General features: G+C 40.4%; 1 protein-coding gene across 6 annotated transcripts in view; it reads right to left on the bottom strand.

The window, feature by feature from the left end:
* Window positions 1–20172, bottom strand: part of LOC105929694 (septin-7) — a 54327-nt gene that overhangs the window by 20938 nt on the left and 13217 nt on the right. For all 6 annotated transcript variants that reach the window (XM_036125066.1, XM_036125061.1, XM_012867572.3 and 3 more), the window contains exon 3: window positions 8962–9068. In XM_036125066.1, coding sequence (XP_035980959.1) covers window positions 8962–9068 — 107 coding nt within the window. The remainder of the gene's footprint in view (window positions 1–8961; window positions 9069–20172) is intronic.

The following is a 20172-nucleotide window of genomic DNA, read 5'->3' as shown; positions in this document are numbered from 1 at the left end:
TCTTAGGTTTCCACAAACCCTGAGATAATCTGTCAGACTTTATAACTGCGCATATACATCACACACACACACCACAGTCTTCTGACATATCCGAGCTTAACTGTGCTCCCATCATGTGTGTTCAAATGCATGTTTGTGCTTAAAGTGTTTGTGCGTGAAATGTCAGCCGTCTCGAAACCAAATCTGCTATTTCCACCGTTTCCGTAAGGGAAAACAGATTGGGAGAAAACCTCAAAAATTTCCCCTCAGGCCCTAAAGCATCATTTAAAAAGAAATCGGATCGGCGAGCGACAAAACATGGCAGATTTTTCTGTAATATAAATACTCTGAGCCGGTCAGCCTCAGACCACAGAAGCCTTTTCCAACACGCCTGCAAACACCAACTCCTACTTGGAGGAGCGCATATAAACCCAGGCCACAGTCATAGCGTGCACCAGGAGAAGGAGGTTAAGGTTCTTCAGTCTCAGACAATGAATGCTGCATTGTTCTCATGCACCGACTTGATTGCAACATAGCTGCCATGCTGCAGACATGCAAAGGGAAACATTATCTACCACCAATTTGTGCAGCGCATCGTCATATTTCCGACACCGCAGCAGACCGTCTAAAAACTAAACAGAACTTTCTCTGTTAATTAAAGAAAAAGGACAAGCTATGATTTACTGCCGTCCAAAATTAAGATCAACGTGAAAGTGAATGGAACTAAAGGCAACTCCCCTTGATCAAATGATAAGATATAGTAACACACACTGGTCTCATTTATCAACAAGCAGTGCAGATATTAGCTGAAGTAGTAAATATAGGACGAGTGATTTATTAATCCGTGTGAATATTGGCTGATCCCAGCACACAAACAGATAATCAGGCAAGATTATTAACATGCTACGCTAACATTTAGACATACTTCCAGGCGTCTCGCCCAAAGAATTTGTGACATCACTGAACTAAGACTTGTAAAAAAAAAAAAAAAAAAAATAATTGTTTCCCTCCCAGATTTCTTTAGTGAAAGCATAACAGAAAATAGCTAAAGGGGAAAAGAGCAAACGAAACGTGAAATGTGGTTTCTTACAAAAAGTCTCTGAAAATGTGTAGTATCTTGCCATTTTTAAAATCGGACCATTCCACTGAACCATTTACGGACCTGACTGAGGTAGCCAAGTCAGTTAGGCTGCGGACAACCAAACTAAACCAAACTGCCCATCACAATATTGTGCAGAATGGCCCTTCAATACCACCTGATGTTGGCTTCTTAGGAGCTTGTGTTCAAATTCATGAATCTCTAACCTTCCACTTTATAGTCCCAGGTTCCGATAAACCTCAATGAGGATAAAACAAACTGTTCAATTCAAAAACCCTCGCTTCCTTTTGGCAATTACTTTTGGGATATCTACACCAAAGACCACGAGTGTTTCCTTAATGCTTTTGTAGTAAGCAACCTTGTCTACCTCAACAGGCAACAAGAGCAGACGGTGTTAATGCAACGCAGTAAAGCAGGAAGTACTACCCTTGTAACTTAACAAAAAAATAACAAAGGGCAAATAACAAAATAAGGCAAACAGACACCAGAATTTGAGGGTAAAACGCTTCCAGTTCACATGCTAAACTCATAATTATTACTTGCACATTATCTCCATTATTATTTACACTTTACCAGGCAAAGCTACATCTTGACAGTAATAAATAACACTTTGCGAGACTGATAACAGAAATATCGTGGTTATTAGTGGCATGAGATTTTGCCACACCCCTAGCAAACAGCCAACATTTAGGCCCCACCCACACGAAGACGGGTTTTGGTTATATCTGACAAATTTTTCGTCAGACAGTGGGTCCCGTCTAGATGAAATGGCCATGAACCGAAAACATTTGAAAACGGCTTTTAGAGTGGGAAAGTTTAAAGCCGCCCCCCCGTGGTGGCTTCATCTAGACACCCCTTCTGCATAACCAGCGAGCCACTCCCTTAACCCGAGACCACTAACACAAAAAACAACGGCAGACTTTAGAGTTGCAATTGTGTTTCAGGCACAATTCAATTTATTGTGGATTTGACACAAACACATGTTGCTCCTCTACTATTTTTGTCCTTCACATTGTCCTCTGTTCATACAAAACACCTCTTCTCTCTGTCCAGCGTTCGTTCTTTTCGCCCTTCTCTTCTTTTTTCTTTCATTATCTGGCAGCGTTATATGCCATAGGTATTACAATGCTGATTGAGGTTACATCTTTAAGCTCAAACCTTTCTGTGCAGATACAATATTTCGCTCCGTGTGGATGTAGCCTTAACCCCACAGTCCACATTCAAACAGTAACACTGTTTTAAGTGTAATAGTCTCCTGCTCTGATAAGCAATTAAAAACACATCTATGCTAATGATCTCCTGAACGCATCTGGAAATTCAAGTAACAAAATGGCAGCAAACCATTTTTTTTTGCTGTATGCACATTTGATAAATGAAAGCCAAAGTATCTCTATGGAAATGAACTGATAGTCCAACTAGAAAAAGGATAATAATAATAATAAACATTTCCGAGTATTTTATGTCATGCATCTATTGCATTACCCCAACTACACTTCTGATTGGTTCTAAACTAAAAAAGGCAGCATAATAATTTTAAGTGCAACCGCCCTACTCATTCTTCAGCGCGTTATTATCCATGTTCTAATCGTCATTGCGTAATTTTCATCAAGACCGTACCTTGAGCAGAAAGGGCCAAGAAGCTTAAGGGACCTCTGAAAATGTGAACATTTAAAGCAGGGTTTGTAATTTGGATTAAAAAGGGGCTCCAGATAACAGAAACCGATTCATTCGGAACAATCACACAGTGCAGCTGAGTTTTCTCACTCAACCAGCCCACACAGAGGCGCTTCTAATCAGCTGAGCAGCAAACTGAATCACATCCTTTCAGAGAGGGAAACGCTGTGGGGCCCTGTGTGTGTTTGTGTGGGCGATACTTGTTTGTGTTTATGTCCAAAGACGACGACGGCGCTGGTGTAAAAGCGCAGTTTGGAGCTGAAGTTGTTTTACGAGTATGTGGGAGGGTGGGGTTTATGATCGGGCCACAGGATTTATTAATATCCCAACAACAGTGTGGACTTTCATCTTTAAAGCAGGGGTTGAGGAAGGATGGGTGGAACGGTGTTATGTTTCATGAGAACATTTCTGCCCTGAAAGTGACCCACACAGACCTCAGGGTCTCCCTCGTTTCTTTTTAAACCCTTTGTAACATCCTACAACCCCGTCATTCCCAACATCTTTTGACAGACACCAGGTCTACTTTGTTTGACCCCCCCCCCCCCCCCCCCAAATCATTACCTCTTCCTCCCCTTTCTCCAAATTCCTTCTCCTTCCTTTAGGTTTTATTGTCCTCTTCCTGGTAGTTCTTCCAGATATTCCTTCACATTTACCTTTTAACAAACTGTTTCTTGTCCTCCTTTCTCTATCCTGTCTTCCAACAGCAGCCTGCCTCCTCCTCTTCACTTTGTCATAACCATAAAAGGACAGAACTGAGCCCTGTGGCAAATTCCCTCCTAGTTCCTCCATCCTTCTTTGCCCCAAATATTTTCCTTATTCTGCAGCATCACTTCAGTCTTTTTTCTTGTGCTTCAACCGTTTGAAATCAACTGAAAAAAACCAAAAAAAAAACGGTTGATGGATTCAGCAAACAATGGGGAAAAAAAAGTATAATGTAGTGCTTAATAACTACTCATGTTTGATCTCCCACCTTCTTTAATTGCTTAATTCCAGATCCCCTCAAAATGTTCAAGCTGAACTCAGTTTTAAATACTCCCCTAATGTTTGGTAACTCCCTTCAGACATGTCTAATTAACTGCATGGTGGAGTGTTTTAATGTTTTAGTGCTTGTTGACGCTGGGTCTGACTACTTTTCTGTAACTAAGCTGCAACGCAGGCGTCCCTCTGGACACAAGAACGTTGAATGTTTAGTTTTCTTGCCAAATTTACCTGCAGTTCTCACAGGTGGTTTCTTGGAAAGATCTAAAATGTTCTTATGATTTTCACTGAACGTCGGTCAATATGCATTTAAGCATAGAAATATTCATTTAAATTTAAAAAACACGTTTCTTCCGACTGAAAGCAATAGTAATGTTTTGGATTGGCCCAAGTTAGAGAATATATGGAGGGACAGAACAATTTGAGTGACTGAAAGAAAGCCGTATTACGTCAAGTACCTGGAGCTCATCGCAAACTATGAATTGTCTAAAATACCAGGGGAAACATGTAAACAGCTGGCCAGTAATTGTAAATGATCCCTTCCAAGCAAATGGGCCTTTCCTATTTAACAATTGGACACAGTTTCCTATAGAACGTAAATTTAAATATTGCTTTTCCGTTTGTAATGCGTTATCATGTATTGGGTTAATACCTGTGTGTTGTCCAATCACAAACTTAGTTGAATGAAAATAATTTTGAATAGAAATCTACAAGGTGTATGAATAAATTTGGGCTAAATAAATGGCCTGCACTTGTATGGCGCTCTATAAAGTACAGACGACCCCAAAGCGCTTCACACTACATGCAGTCATTCACACACCGGTGGTGGTGAGCTACATTGTAGCCACAGCTGCCCTCGAGCAGACTGACAGAAGTGAGGCTGCCATACAATCGGGGCCCTCTGACCACTGGCAGCAGGCACAGTGGACACAACGACTGAGATGGTCAGAGCGGGGGTTCGAACCGGCATCCTGACGGTTACAGGGTGAACTCCTAGCTCCAGCGCCAAATCTTGGTCTTAAGTTAATGAAGAGAAAAATGTCACCTCAACACAACAATACGACAACAACCCAAACTAGGGATGCACGATATATTGGCATCAACATGGATATCGGCAAAAAATTAGTAATTTTTTTAACGCATCGGTCCAATAAGTAAAACTGGGCCGATATTAGCAACTGATGTTTATTTCCATCTAGCTGTTCTTTGTGCCTGTGTTTCAACAGGGGAGGGGTTGGTCCTGCAGTTTTGTGGGGCTTTTAAATGAAGCAGAGATTTAAAAAAGTAGTGTGCAAGTTTAGACTATAACCTATATTCAAAAATTCAGTTAGCATAGTTTTCAGTCGGTACAATTCAAGACCTTGCTCTGAATCTCGAGTGACTGAACGAGCAAAACGGCCACCGACTCTGACCCAAACCAACCGTCTTCAAGTCGGTGTGACCTTCCAACCACAACAACAGCACCTTGAGCTGTGATTTAAGTTTAAATGTCATTAAACATTTAAAAGATGGGCAATGGAACAACACCCAGAGGTCCGACCAGTTCTGTAAGTCACCCAACAGCCTGGACTCAGACCACAGTAATCATCAACATTAGTTTTTCGTTCTTTAAGTTAATTAGATAATTAGTGAGTAGATCTCAAGAGTGATTGATTTTTAATGACTGATTATGTTATTACTGCCAGTCTTTTAGAACCAAGTCTGACGGGTTAATTTTACTGTTGATCTAAAATAAGTCTTAATACCAAGAAACATAAATCTCCTTTATTTTATATGTAATAAAAGATTGCACATTGACAATGTCAATTATTCGTCTGCATGATTTTGTTTTAAAAACAAGGCCTCATACCTCCAGTTGTGTCTCAACTAATCAAAAATGTGCAAAAACATCATCTGAGCACTTACTGGTGAGAACTGATGAACTGAGGCCTCTAGTCTAAGAGTCTCCTTTAGGAGCAGATTAGTTGACCCTCATCACATTAAGTTTCTCCCGTCTTTTGAAGGCAGAGCTGCTGAAAACAAAGCTGTCAGAAATGTCTTTGTTGTCTTTGACCTTCTTGCCCTCTGAACCTGACCAGACATTACATTATCTAGTTGCTGCAGGCAAAAACCACACAAGATCTCTGCAGTCTCTGTCACAAGGCAGGAATGCATGCTGCCGACACATTTGCAGAATTCTCATAACTAATCCCTTTCATACCTGTGGTTACATTTAGGAAAAGGGGGTGGGGTGAAAAGCTAGTAAATATAAAAGGCAAATTAGAAAATGACTAAATGAAACAGTTCACATTTAAACCAGAGAAAGGGTGCATCAAAGTGGTATAAATTTGTGGTAGACCTTTCTAATTTAGTCATAAATTGTTCCTATTCACATATAATGTTTCCCTGATAAACATCTGGAAAACTTGGCAGCTCAGATGTCTGACTTGGACATGGTGGTACATTCTTTAGTCTTCTGTTGGTTTATTTTTTTTATCCCCACACTTAACAACCAGAGACTCAGATTGTTGTCCGTCAAAATACTGCAACCTCAACCGCAAGCTGGATCAGGGTTTCTAGCCAAGTCCATTTTCATAAGATTTTTAAAGCTTTTAACAGACCACATGAAATGTGGTTTTAGCCCTAGCCTCGTAAGTATAGGGACCAAAATAATGTCAGAAAGCTAGGATTGATTCACTGATCTGTGCTTCACAGCTTTATCTGTTACGTTTGGCAGGAAATTGACCTTGAATTAAAATATTTATACTTTGAAGCCGCCGTCATGCTGTTACTTGTCCTGCTATGATTGTTCCCATATCTAAAAACCTGTTTTATTAGTTACGACATGAAGAAATGAAACGCATATTGTTGGAACTCAGGCTACGTTCACACTGCAGGTCTTGATGCTTTTTGCTGAAATTGGATTTTTTGCTGAAATCTGATTTTCTCGGGGTGGCCGTTCATGCTGCTATTAAATTGATCGCCATCATACTTCTGTCTGAACGGTTCAAGACCGCAAAGCGACCCACACACACAGAAAACAGAGGGAGAGGTCACACAGCAGCACATTGTTTACGGAAGTAAAGTGTTCATTAAAGTTTGGTTTAAAAAAAACAACTAAAAAGTATAAAAAATAAAAAAAAAAACGCGGATACTCGCCGGCATCTCTCCTCATTATTATTAGAAAGCTGTTGAGCAATGTGAGCCGACAATATTAAGACCACGTCATAGAATAAATAAGGTAAGAAGAAACTAGCACTGCTATTAAAGGTCTTTTATGGAGCGCCAACTGCTACTGCTGTGTGTGGGTAGCGCTGGTGCCTTGCAGCAAGAAGGTTCTGGGTTCGAGTCCAACACTGGGTCTCCGGCTTCCTCCCACAGTCCAAAAACATGGCCGTTAGGTTAATTGGTCTCTCTAAATTGTCCTTAAGTGTGAGAATGGTTGTTTGTCCTGTCTGTCTCCATGTCGCCCTGCGACAGACTGGCACAGGGCGAGAAAATGGATGGATGGATGTCTGCAAACTGCGTGCTGCTTCTTCAATCTATTAGCTGCTAGAAGTTCAATTTCCCTGAGGGAGTCATCCCAAAGGGATCAATAAAGTGAGGTCTAAGTCTCTAAGTCTAAATGATTAACTAGGATTGTTTTCAAATGCGTTGCAGGTCAAAAGATCAACCAGTCATTTAAAAAAAAAGGAAGTAAATATAAAATACAAAAAAAATCACTGTAGCGCTTTGGCCAGTTGCTCTCCTGAAAAGTAGGAGCAATACATGAAACTGCTGATAGAAAATTTGTGCCACTGTGAAGAAAAACAGGAGAGACTTCAGCATCCAGAGCGCAATTGTTGGGTGAATTAAGTTAAACAAAACTGTAAAAAAAACAAACAAAAAAACAAAAACAAAAAAAAAACTAAGTCATGTACTGTATAACTGATGAAATGTAGTGTACTCTGGGATAAGTTAAGTGGGGCACAAAAACTCAACACCTATTAGCAGCAACAAATGTTTGTGATGCATACAACCTGACTTTGATCAGTTTTTAAAATTAAACAGAAAATTAGCATAAACCAACAGACTAGAAAATCTATTTTATATAAGCTAAATGTAATTTAATTTTTAAACATAAAATTACAAATAAAGGCTCACTAATAATGTTAATTTATTAAACAGAAAATACTCACATCAATCCTTCAAAGAGCCAGCAAGGACAACCAATACTAGATTAAGATTTGCTTTTAGTTTCCATTTTCCTGTGTTTTATTTTGTTTAAAATTTCCTACATTTTATTACAGACTGTTTACTTGCTTTTATTCTGTTTTTATTTTTCCAATGTTTTAATCACGTAAAGCACTTCGCATTGCCCTTGTACTGAAATGTGCTATACAAACAAATTTGCATTGCCTAGTGTCGCACACTATCTGGCAGAATGTAAATGTAACGTGTGCAATTCAAGTATTTTGATTGGACGATCCAAGCTTGGGGCCGCAGGATTTGTGCCCCACGGCTGTCTATTGAGAGCGCGTTGGACATGTGCTCTGCGATTTCAGATGTTCATTATTTAAACAAACGCTGGTGGGCCGATATCAAAGCGCCTCAAGAGGATTTAGCCTGCTGAGCTTGTCAGTTTTCTGACAGACTTAGATATATAGACACAAATGTTTCTAACAGAATTTTATTGGTAAGGGAATCTGTCTTTTTTACAATATTGCTCATATAGAACGATCAAATCCCATTGATTATTGTACATTACATCATAATGACTGATATCTGGGATCTGGGTCGTCTTAACTGGTTAGAAGAGCAGACAAGTTTATAATATCCCATTAAAGGGAACATTCGCCTGACCCAGGAAAACAGACATTTGGCTTTAAACAAATTCATTAAAGACTCCATTAGTTTTATACAAACATAAAAAATTTTAATGTTAAAGTAAAATCTGTTTTACATATTCACACTCATCACTCCTGCAGTTGTTGTTATAGCGAGAGTACAGACAGAGAAGTCATTCATCAAAAAGCCCATGCAGAAAATAGTATTTAACTAAAAAAAAAAAAAAAGATGAATGAGATTTTCTTGGTAACATGCCCAAACTACTGGGGCTCAGAATCAGAATTTATGACAGCAACCTTGGCACAACCTTGATTTGACTTAAATAACAACTGACATCTGCAAAACATCTGCTCAACCAGCTCATGGAGAGAGCAGCAAAGTCGGCTGCGCTGAATCAAACGGATCCCAGAGCAGACTGAGCTCACCTGCACGGTCTTCTTTATGCGCTGCGATGGTCCCGGGTAATCCTTGGAGTACAGGTCAGTCAGGAACAAAGAGTTGATGAGAGTGGATTTGCCCAGACCAGACTCACCTGAGGAGAAACACAAAAACAAAATGAATAAGGACTCTGCTTTAATTCTCATGGAACTACAGCCGACTGTTAAAATACTTGCGCTAAAGGCAATTAACTAGGAACTAAAAAATGTCCGATGCGCACGTGCATACGCGTTCATTGGCCTGTGGGAACTGCGTTGCAATGGAGAAAATAAAACAGATTCATTGTCTGAGGAAAAAAGGTCAGAGGCTCATCTGCCAGCACAAAAAGCTCACAGAGGAAATGCAACATTTCCTCTCTACCTCGCTTTGGGAGGACTCCCTTCTTCTACATTACCACTCTTCCTCCATCCTCCTCTGTGAATGCCTCCTTTACAAATAAATCTAAATGTTTCTGCGCTCACTGAACAAACTTTTCCCTCCCTGCTCCCACTCTGATGACAGCAACACAGAAGCTACAGAAACATAATGTAAACATTTATTTGACACAGTGCAGTCCATCCACACTTATATATACAGCATGCCTGCTTATATATATATATCTATATCCCGCATGCCTGCTCTCACACAAACATGACTGTCATCGGCGGCCGAGCATCTGGCCTATGTCTCACAAAGAGAGGTTGAAAAGGAGGAAAGTCTATTCCTGTAAGACCTTTGATGGGCAAGCTTCATAGCAGGAATGTGATGAAATCGTGTGACGTTAAATGAGCTATAAGTTAGATATTTACTGTAAAATCAACCAAGATCATTCTAATTTTTCACCCAGGATGGAAGTGACTCTATAAATAATCAGTTCTCTCAATCAACAATATCTTAGCCAAGTATTTCTCCTGTCAAACAGAGGTACGGTCCGGAACTACTTCGGTTCCAAGTGTAGCCCGTGTTAACTTCCTGGTTCCTCAGCCAATCAAATGAGAGTTCCCAGGGTACCCAAAGTAGAGCGCAGTATTTGGTAATTTTTTTTTGGCAAAAGAGCAGCAGCCTGCCAAAATGGAAGGCAGTAAGAAAAGCGGACGAGAAATAGAACAGAATACATCATAGATCTGTCCTGTGGAAGTCAAAATTCACAACAGCAACAGACCGTTTAAAAACGGCATATTAGATTGTTGTGATTGGCAAGCTGTTGCACTGGTTTGACCCACAAGGTGTCAGTATTACTTATAGCTCCTTTAAAACACAGTATCTCTTGTAAAAGGGACAACCTTGTGGAGCTCCTCCAAATTCCTGAATGGATTTTGCTTGAAGCAGCTTTTTTTCCTTCCAGCATTCTGTGAACAACCAGTCTTTTTGGCAAAGACTTTTATTTTGCTAATTATCCTTGTGGAAAGTGTTGAGTGTCTGGTAGTGTTGTCATACTTGTCACACGATACTTGGATCCTTTTCAATACTTTTTCAAATAAAAAGAGCAAGAAAAATCATTACTGAGTCGAATGTGACTGGATCGGGCCATACTAAGACAATCTTTAATTAGGAGATCAAAGTTTTAATATTACCAGAATAAAGTGGAGATGATATGAGAGTAAAGTTGTGGTATTACCAGAAAAAAGCTTCTTTAATGAGACGAAAACTTCGAAAGTTACGAAGATCTGACTTGACATGATCAGCTTAAACAAACTGCAGACACAGCCTGAGCAGATTCATCAAAAGTTGTTTCAATTATCTAATACATTTCATTGTTCTTCTCACTTTACATTTACAGCGTTCACATGTTGCCGTAAATACACTAGAATTTACCCAGTTCTCATTTCTGTTGATGTGTCAACTCAACTGCAGCATTTTTGCTGCACATGAAAACTTTGCACTGTCATTTTCATCTGCAAAAAACCCAAAAACAATAAAGGAAAAAAAAACGAGACAGAAGAGTGCTCTTTCTTCAATCTTAAAAAATATCCACTTGGATCAAAATGTCTTATGATTCACCATCTGGGAAACTTTGTATAGACCTCCATCGTCAAGACAGTTTCTCAAACTTTGTGCAGACGAACATTATAGCTGCTTTCAGCAAGTATAAAAATACGTACAGTGCGGCCAAGCTGTTTGAAGCTTGAAAGAACAAAGCTAGAAGATTTCCTGTTTCTAAATGATAATCAGATGTTGCCCAAATGACTCCAGACTGATCAGCAGTATTCTCAAATGTCAAACTCTGTCCAAGTTGCTGTGTCAAGAGCTTTAGCTGGCGAGATTAACAGCAAGCAGTGAGGTATGCAAAGTCAGCCAGTTCTGTAGAAAATATTTGCCTTTCACCATTTCTTTATGGGTACACTCATTTTGTAATGCATTTTTCCCCCCTCTTAGACACGTCCTTCAGTTGCACAGGGCTTCCTTTATATTGACTGGGGCACATCTGGATGTTTAATCCCACAATGAAAACTTGGTGGATTTGTGTTTTTTTTTCAGTCTTAACTCTCAGCTGGTGACCTGAGAGTGTTTGCACAGCTATGGATGAACCCGTCACCGTCTGAGTGACGAGTACACTCCGTTTCGCCCGCAGTCTCTCCCAACAGGAGATGACCGACTCATCCATAACAGACTATTTGGAGTTAGAGGTCAAGCTTGTACATTTGTCCACAGAGACCATTTCAAGATAACACAGATGGCTCTCCTCCTTAAGGCTGGGGAAACTGGGACTGCTAATAGCAGTTGGGACGGAGCCTGTGTTCGGGTGTATATGTATGTGTACACATCTGCTCTTCCAGTTAACTTGGCTCTCTTGGCAGGAGGGTGTCACTATTGATGCTATCTTGACTAAAGCAAACCGCAGGAAATGAAATGTTTTACTCTTTTCTGACACCGTCTGCACCCCAAGTGTGACCAGTCTGGATTTTAATAATTTAACTGTCCAAGAAATTTAACTGCTTTGGATTAACTTGACTATGAATAACTTTCAAACTGTGGACCTTTCAGTGAATCATACGCAGTGACTCACAATGCTTCAAGATGATGTGACTCATCATCCTGCAGATAGGAAATATAACCTCATAAGTCAGTTGATAAGTATCTGGCCTAATGAGACTGAATGTGACTTTTCGTTTCATGCAAGGGTACTCATCAGGCCTTGAACTTTTCCAAGTTTTGCCTGGGTCCAACCAAACGTCAGAGCATTTTATTGGGATTTCATTTGTTAGAAAACCAAAGTTGGTCACAAACAAAAATCAGTAATCAACTCCCTTTGCTCTGATACCTCTAAATAAAGCCCAGTACCACTAGTTGCCTTCACAAATCACTTAACTAGAAAATAGTTGATTTGTTTAAATCCAGCCAAGCTGTGAAGAACTCCTAAGTTTTATTAATGAAGAAACCACATCGTGAAGATCAAGGAATGCATCAGGGAAGGCCGGGCAGTCATATTACGTCATTTTGGCTTCCACTCGCCTCCGCGTGGCCAAATGTTTCGGCACCACGCACCTGGGAATATGTTTAATTACGCAGAAAAACATGGCGGATGAGCAAACGCTCCTTCTGCCGTAGGTTCGTAAATATAGACATCTTTATGATTATCTTTATTCATTAACAAATTGTTAATTGCCAGACAGAAATCGCCATCACTCTTGGAAGAAGGTAAGCGGCTTAAATGTTAGAAGAAGCTGTGTTTTCTACTTCAACATGTTGAGCGATGTAGTACGCTTGGTGTAGGAGCACAACTCTGCCCTCTAGAGTCTAGGAGGATAGTGCTCCAGCGGAGGAATAAACACACAGAGCATAAATGCAGCAGAAGTTGTGTCTGCGCGCCTCATTTCCACACGGAATGTATGTGTGTCAAGCATTAAGCAACCTTTACCATGCACGTCAACCTGAAACAACATCCTTTATCAAGGAAAAATATGTTCTTGAGGTGGTGGGTGCTGCGTTTCTGGATGCAGTTCAGCTAGAAAGGGGGCAGTCCGTCAATCTAATAACAGCAAGCGTTAGCTTATGTTGTCTGTGAGGTTTATAACTTCACTGATGTGTGTTCAAGAGCATTACTGACTTTTCTATGTGGCTCTCAAACATCCGTGTCGTACTGACCGCTAATGGTATAATTTCAGCTTAATTTTGACATCTTTCAGCATAATGGCCCATTACTCTGAAATGCACTGGCGAGAACCCTGGGGATGTTTTTTTTCAAGGGACAGGGGAGCTGGTCAGAGTCGATGGGTGGAGTGAAAAACAGGTTAATGATGGAGGTTTACCTTCCAGTTTAATAACAAGCCTAAACCCACAGTCAGAGCTAGAACAGAAAGGGTCAGATAAAAACATATAAATATTAGGATGACTCAGTTCAAGTCCAGGTAAATGTGAATCTGTGGCAAGACTTGAAAATGTTTATTTACAGATGTCCATCCGATCAGACCAAGCTAGAGCTATTTAGCAAAGAAGAAAAGGCTAAATTTTCACTCTCTAAATGGGACACACTGGTAGGGTCATAACTCCAAAGTCTAACAACTTTAACTGCAGTGAAAGCTGCTTCTTCAAAGTAGCTCATCAGTTCCTATCTCTGGTTCGAGAGGCTCTAACGGTGCTGGAAGCAGAGAGTCACTGCGGGAGTCTAAACTCCCGAGGGGCAGGTCTGTCCCAATTAGTCCCCTCTTGTTCAGCTTTAATTAAATATTGGCTCCACGTGACAAGTGGAAGTGCACCGCCAGCTCTCTGTAAACATACTAATGACCTGAATGCCGGTGATGGATGGCCGACCCTTCCGGCTCACTCGTGCTGATCATATTCCTCCTCCCTGAGTGACTTCAACCCTCTCCATCTCAGCATTATTGTCCCATTTCCCTTCAGTCCACTTCAGCTTTTGTATTATTAAAAAATATTGGTTATATTACCGCACTGTGAAAGAGAGTAGGGTTTTTATGGCTATATTGCTGTTCAGTGAGATTGGTATTGACTTGTGTCGGATCCAGAGGAAAGTCAAACATCAGTTTGATTGCTGATCAGTCTTCTGTGAAACCAGGAGAACTGTAGGTAGTCAGCCTATGGAATGCTTTTATTTAGAAACACAACAGCAAAGCTTATTCTTACTGATGCAAAATAGCATAAAAAATACCATCAGAATGTTTCTATAGCATTGACTTTATTACTTTGACAGTTAAATATAAATAGCGAGAAGAAAAAAAAACATTTGGTAGAATTTTTTAAATAAACTATTATTTTGCAGACTATTGCTCCAATTGGCTATTCTGCCTTTTATACAGTAACACAGAGAGCAACGATCTAAAAATAGCTATTTAGTCGGAATGAGACATGGGTGGTGCTCCTTTAGTTTCCACACCATGATGGCATTTTTTCACACCCAGAATAGCCTGCTTTTCTTTTAAACGGGAGAAAAGTGTTGCAGCGTTGTTTTAGCCAGCTGACCGGTAGCACACAGCGACGGGTGAAAGCAGCAGTGCCGCGCGACTCTACTCTCCAAGCTGGATACATTTCCTGCCAGTGTTGCACTTCCTTGGGAAATGCAGAACTGATACATATGATATACTATATAACATATACAATTTGTTTAAAAAAAAAAAAAAAGGTTGGATGGTCTATGTGCGCTGTTTAGAGCCTACATTGTTTTTTATTTTTTGGACAAAAAAGTGGAATCTGAATATTACCATTCTGGGCGGGCCGCCCAAGTAGAATCCAAGTATGGGAAACGCTGTACACTATATATACACACCATGAGCAAATAAAACCAGGCATATACGACTATGGATACCCTGGTAGGGGTTGGACCACCTGGACGGAGAGCAACAGAAAAACAAACCAAGAAACAGTCACAGTGGGATTCCCGTGAGATTCCTGACATTCCTCTTCTTTCTCTCATTTTGTTCCTGCCGCTATCGGTCAGGCCGGAGGCAGCAGCTGGCCCCCTCACATCCTGACAGGACTTCAGACTAACACCCAACACAAACATACACACCTCTAACAGACATGTGTGGAGTAAAAAACCATAAACTGTGAAATGGGCCATCTGGGGAACGTAGAGGCACAAAGACAGACTGACGGGAGGAAAGTTGTATGTGGCGAACAGCAGACTGCTGGAGTAGATAACTGTCCATTGGACGGTTAGAAGGCAAAGGTTATGGTTTGGAGAAAGGATAAAAATCTGCATGTTTGACAGATCCTACGGAAGAGTCAGGACCTCAGATGAAACTGTGCCTGGAGTTCTTACGGCATCTGGGTGCTCAGGGAGGCTGGCGGGGACACCGATGACTTCGCTCTAGCTTTCTTATTCCCTTTAAAATTAGAGGACGAGCGTTCTCGTATGATCCACTGATCCTGGGACCAAATCTGACAGAATTGGCACGTGCTGGGTCAGAGCAGACATGTGCGTCTCAAAATAGAGGCTGAGAGAGAACGAGAGCAAGAGAAGTGAAGAAGAATGAGGAAAGAGAGAGATTTGCCTGAAGTAATTTAACGGAGCATGAACGGACACGCAAAACCTCATTTCACCAAACAGACGTACACAGAGATGCACTCTGGCATATTAGTCCGCCAACAGTGTTGAAGCCAGGGGCAAAGAGGAGGCTTGGTGGGGTAGGTTTGTAAACAGGATGATGTAGCGCTCTACTAATGGCTGATGCCAAACTAAACCGAGGATCTGGAAGGAACATAACGCTGGAAAATATTTAAAATAATTTCATTCCATTATTTTAAAGGTGTAAATGCATTTGAGCTGAGAACAGTTATTTTAGTGAGTCGGTACAAAGTGAATGTGAACTTGCAAAAAACACGACAGCGTAGAGACGGTACCATAGGAGTGCTGGTGAGAAACTAGTCAGGGCAAAAACCTGAAAGGTAAGTTCAGGATATTTTATTGTAATGGGAAACAAACCTAAAACACAATATATAGGGTGTGGGCAAAACAAAAATAACGGTTACACAACGCAACAAAGCATTCTGCTATATACACCTTATTTATTGGGTACTAGCTAGTGAATCCAGCTTCTTTTGGCTGACGGATTTTCAGTGGTTTTATGGGACATAAAACTCTAATTACTGCATTACTGCATTTTTGCACCATTGAACTTTTCAAATCAATGCCTTTTTTTGCAACATCGTCTTTGCAATATAAACATGGTGGAACATTCTTCTGCACACTTTTTTAAAAACTGCTTTTCTCCTGCACTGTTACATTCTTATCACTGCTGCACTATATATTGTAATGTTATTTTTATTTCAATTGCAATCTCATTACATTGTTGTAAGCTGTATGCAACAAAATTTTGTTTTGTATGCACTATGCATACAAAATGACAATAATTTTTGTCTAAGTGTAACTCTAATGTGTTCTGGATTTGCATAAACTCAGCTTAACATTGAACTTGTCTGAAGGTAAAAACCTCCTCAGATTTAAAAGCAACTTTAAACATTAACACTAACATTATTCTTAACTTCTAGCCAATCAAACCTTAGCAGGGTGGACCTAAAACTGTAACAACAAAGCATAAGGCTCAAGTTCCATAGACCTTAGGTAAGAAACCAGATAGCGTTCAGATTTCAGCCGTTTTTGTTTGCCCAGTCGTTTATCATTCACTGTGACTCGACACCCGACACTTTGACTTGTCATAGCAGCAAAAGCCCAGATGTTACTAATAACGGTTACTCTTTTCCAGTCAACCATCCCAGCTAACAAACAAGGGCTTGTAAGAGATTCTCACGGTATGATCACCTTGAGTAAAATGTGTTAAGATATCACAGTAAAAAGGTAAAACTGAAACTATGACTTGATCTAACTGTTAAAAGAAACTTCCAACAGATATTGCTACTGTTACAGGAATTTAACTTACCAATTATTATGCGTATAATAATATAGAAACATTGTTAATTTGATTCTGATACTCCAAGAATTACTCTAGATTTCCTTACCTGTAGAAGAAAGATGTCATATCACTATAAGCTTGTGGGAAAACTAAGTACCTCTTTGGATCGTGTGACACTGACAAGCAAGGCAGAGGAACGCTGCCTTAACCGTGAGTCTACCTGGAGGATTTTCAAACAACTAATAAACCTGTAAAGCACAGGAACGTGCCATCTCCGGTGCCGTTGCACACCTTAAAGTCTGACACAAAATCCAAAGGTTTATCCCATTTTTGGGGAAGCTAGGAGTTGGAGTGGATCTGGCGGATTGAAACATCTGGTGGGCTCAACCGAGGCAACTCCAGATAAACAACCTAATGGTGAAATATCTTTCTACGACAGGTAAAAGAACCATTAATAACAACATCTTAACATAACTTACTAGAGAGATTCCAGTTGTATCCTGATGATAAATCTTTTACAGTGGATGTAGACACCAGTGCGTCATGCGTAATGGATGCACGTTTGTCCGTTATTATGGACATGGAGATGTACATCAAGACCTTAAACAGCCAACGGCTATTTAGCAAAGCAGCGAGCCTACGTGCAAAGTCATGAGAAAATACTTGACCATTGTTAACATTACCCACTGCATCGACATAATGGCTGCAGCAGAGTCAGTTTGGTCACAAACCCCTTCAAAACAAAGATAATCCTGTTTAATCTGTAGATAGTGAATCATGTTGTATTTTTAGCTGAACATGACCTTCAGGTATAATTTTTAAAACAGTTTGTCGGCAACTTGACTGCCAAATGATCATGTGGAGCGTTATCCTAAAAAGTATTTCTAAATCATAATCAGTCACTGGTGTAAAAGAGACTGGGTACAATTCATTTGGTGCGTTTGAGAAGTGGTGGCCTAGTAGTTAGAGCAGTGTGCTTGCATTCTGAGAAGGAAGTACCCGGTCCAAACCCTGCAGACTGCCTCTAGGGGTCCCTGAGCATAACCCTCAGCTCCAGATTGCCCCCTGGGCGCTGTATGCAGCTCACCGCCCCCTAAGGGATGGGTTACATGCAGAAGACATTTCGTTGGAATCCTACAATTGCAATGACAAATGATCATGTGGAGCATTATCCTAAAAAGTATTTCTAAATCATAATCAGTGACTGGTGTAAAAGAGACTGAATGCAGATGATTTCTTCTTCAGTTGGGTTAAACTGACACTTTAAAAAAGGAGGAATTAAAACTAACCACACATCACCAAAAAGCACCAAGTTCTGACAGATGTTTGTCTTTACAGAATTACTTCTGCTAAAAATAGGAAATAGTTCTGGGAAGTAGCAGCGTAATGATACTGCTTACAACATACTAACAATCCTCTAATATGTCACCAAAGCCTCTTAAACAGCCTCCGCTTTTAGACATACATTTTTTGCTTCTGCAGAGCAACCAGATACATTTTTGAGCAATTTTCCCACTTCTTTAGAGAACACGTGAAGCCTTTTCAACTTAGAAAGAAATATATGGTTTTATTACTTACTACACTGGAAATCTCCAAGCAGTAATTTAGCAAATTGGGGCCATAAAGGAGAGAGATGCATGTGGTCTAAAATATGTGACGAGGGTTGCATAATATTAGAAAAATCCTGCGATGGTGAAATCTTTGTTTAGTATTGCGACAATGCCATCAGTTGAGTTTATTCCACATTTAGGCTTCCAACTTCCTCTGTGACCTCTAGCACTTTGGGAGTTGTCATCTGTGACAGATCTGAGCATCAGCAGTGAGGCTTCATCCAAACAGGGTGAATTTCACAACAACATACAGGGTCTGAACTCAGCAGTGACACCAATAGTATGCACACCAATATTGTGATATACTTTCCAATAAACAGGGCAGCCCCATGTATGAAGGTACGTTTATAAAGGTTTGCTAATGCTAACCATTATGCTAATGCTAACGGACCTGGCAGCCGGCTGGAAAACAGCGCAGCTGATTGTTTAAACGAGAAAGAGCGAGTGCGCCAATAGTTAGACTTGTAGCTTATATCTCCTTTAACATTTAGTTTATTTATTTCAGAAACTGCAGTTCCTCCCTTTCCAACACCCAACACTATTGAAATCACCTTACCACAAGTCTTGTCTCTTTGTGGTACTTGTGTGAAAATGATCGGAAGATTCTGCCGTGTTTGCAAAATGTTATGTACTGCAAGGTAGCCATATGATTGGCCAGTGAGGCGTCTACAAAGTAAGACTTGAATATAAACTGCTGAGCATGCACAGCTAAGCCTTAAGATAAGACATGCAGATGGGCATAAAGATGATTAAAGTAGCCACATGAACAGTCATGGAAACAGAGCATCAGTGAATTTGTGTGGGTGTACTTGTACTTGCAGCTGAGTGAGAACATAGATTTCGTTTTTTACCACCAAAATGAGGACATTGATGTAAAGTGGGGATTTTATAGTCCTAACTAGGGGTGAGGTTTGGAACTAAGATGTGAACTAGGATTTGGTTAGGTATGCAATGGCAATGGTTTACGGTTGGAGTCTGAGTTAGGCCATAGAAAGAGTTTGAAATGAATGGAAGTCAATGCAAGGTCCTTGGTAGGTGTGTAAAACATGGATGTCTGTGTGTGTTTTACTTGTAGCTGAGAGAGAACATTTTTTGCCCATTTTACTAGTAAAGTGAGGACTATGATGTAAGGTAAGAACCTTTTTTGGTCCTTACTTAATCTGGGCTAGGGGTTAGGTATAGGACTACGGTGTCAATTAGGTTGAGGTTAGGTGTACGTATATACCTGTAAAGCTTATGTTTAAGGTCAGGGTAAGGCCATGGAAAGGGTTGGGAATAAATGGAAGTCAAGATGCGCTCCTCGGTAAGTATTTAAAACATGAATGTCTGTCTGTGTATGTGTTTTGTGAGTATTGGCGCATCTGGTCAAGCCAGCAGATTAACTACACCAAAGCCTTCCTTCATTCACTTCTTTCTGCAAGGTCAGTAGGCAAGACGGTCAATCCTAAGCCTGTCAGACGGTCTAATCTGGACATGCATACGCACACATTTACTACGTGCACAAGCAAAGCTCGCAAGATTATATGACAACAACAACAAAAACAAGCAGACAGGCAGCAGGCCCAAGAGGCAAACCGTTTTCAAATCAAACAAGAATCAGTCTGGCAGATAAACTTTACTGACCTAGTAGTGCTGAACTGTGAGAGGCATTCAACGGTCAATCACCTGCTATAATTACAACTTTTTTTTGTTAGATCGTTCCTTAATACTATTGAGGTATATGCGGCGGTTGATTTCCAGCTTCATAGAACACACATCTTTTACTTGAAAAGTGGTGCTTTAATTTATCATTTCCTCCTCT

Source organism: Fundulus heteroclitus, chromosome 2 (genome assembly GCF_011125445.2).
Source record: "Fundulus heteroclitus isolate FHET01 chromosome 2, MU-UCD_Fhet_4.1, whole genome shotgun sequence".
Classification (NCBI taxonomy): domain Eukaryota; kingdom Metazoa; phylum Chordata; class Actinopteri; order Cyprinodontiformes; family Fundulidae; genus Fundulus; species Fundulus heteroclitus.
The sequence above is the reverse complement of the archived record's forward strand: the minus strand, read 5'-3'. Positions and strand labels throughout refer to the sequence as shown.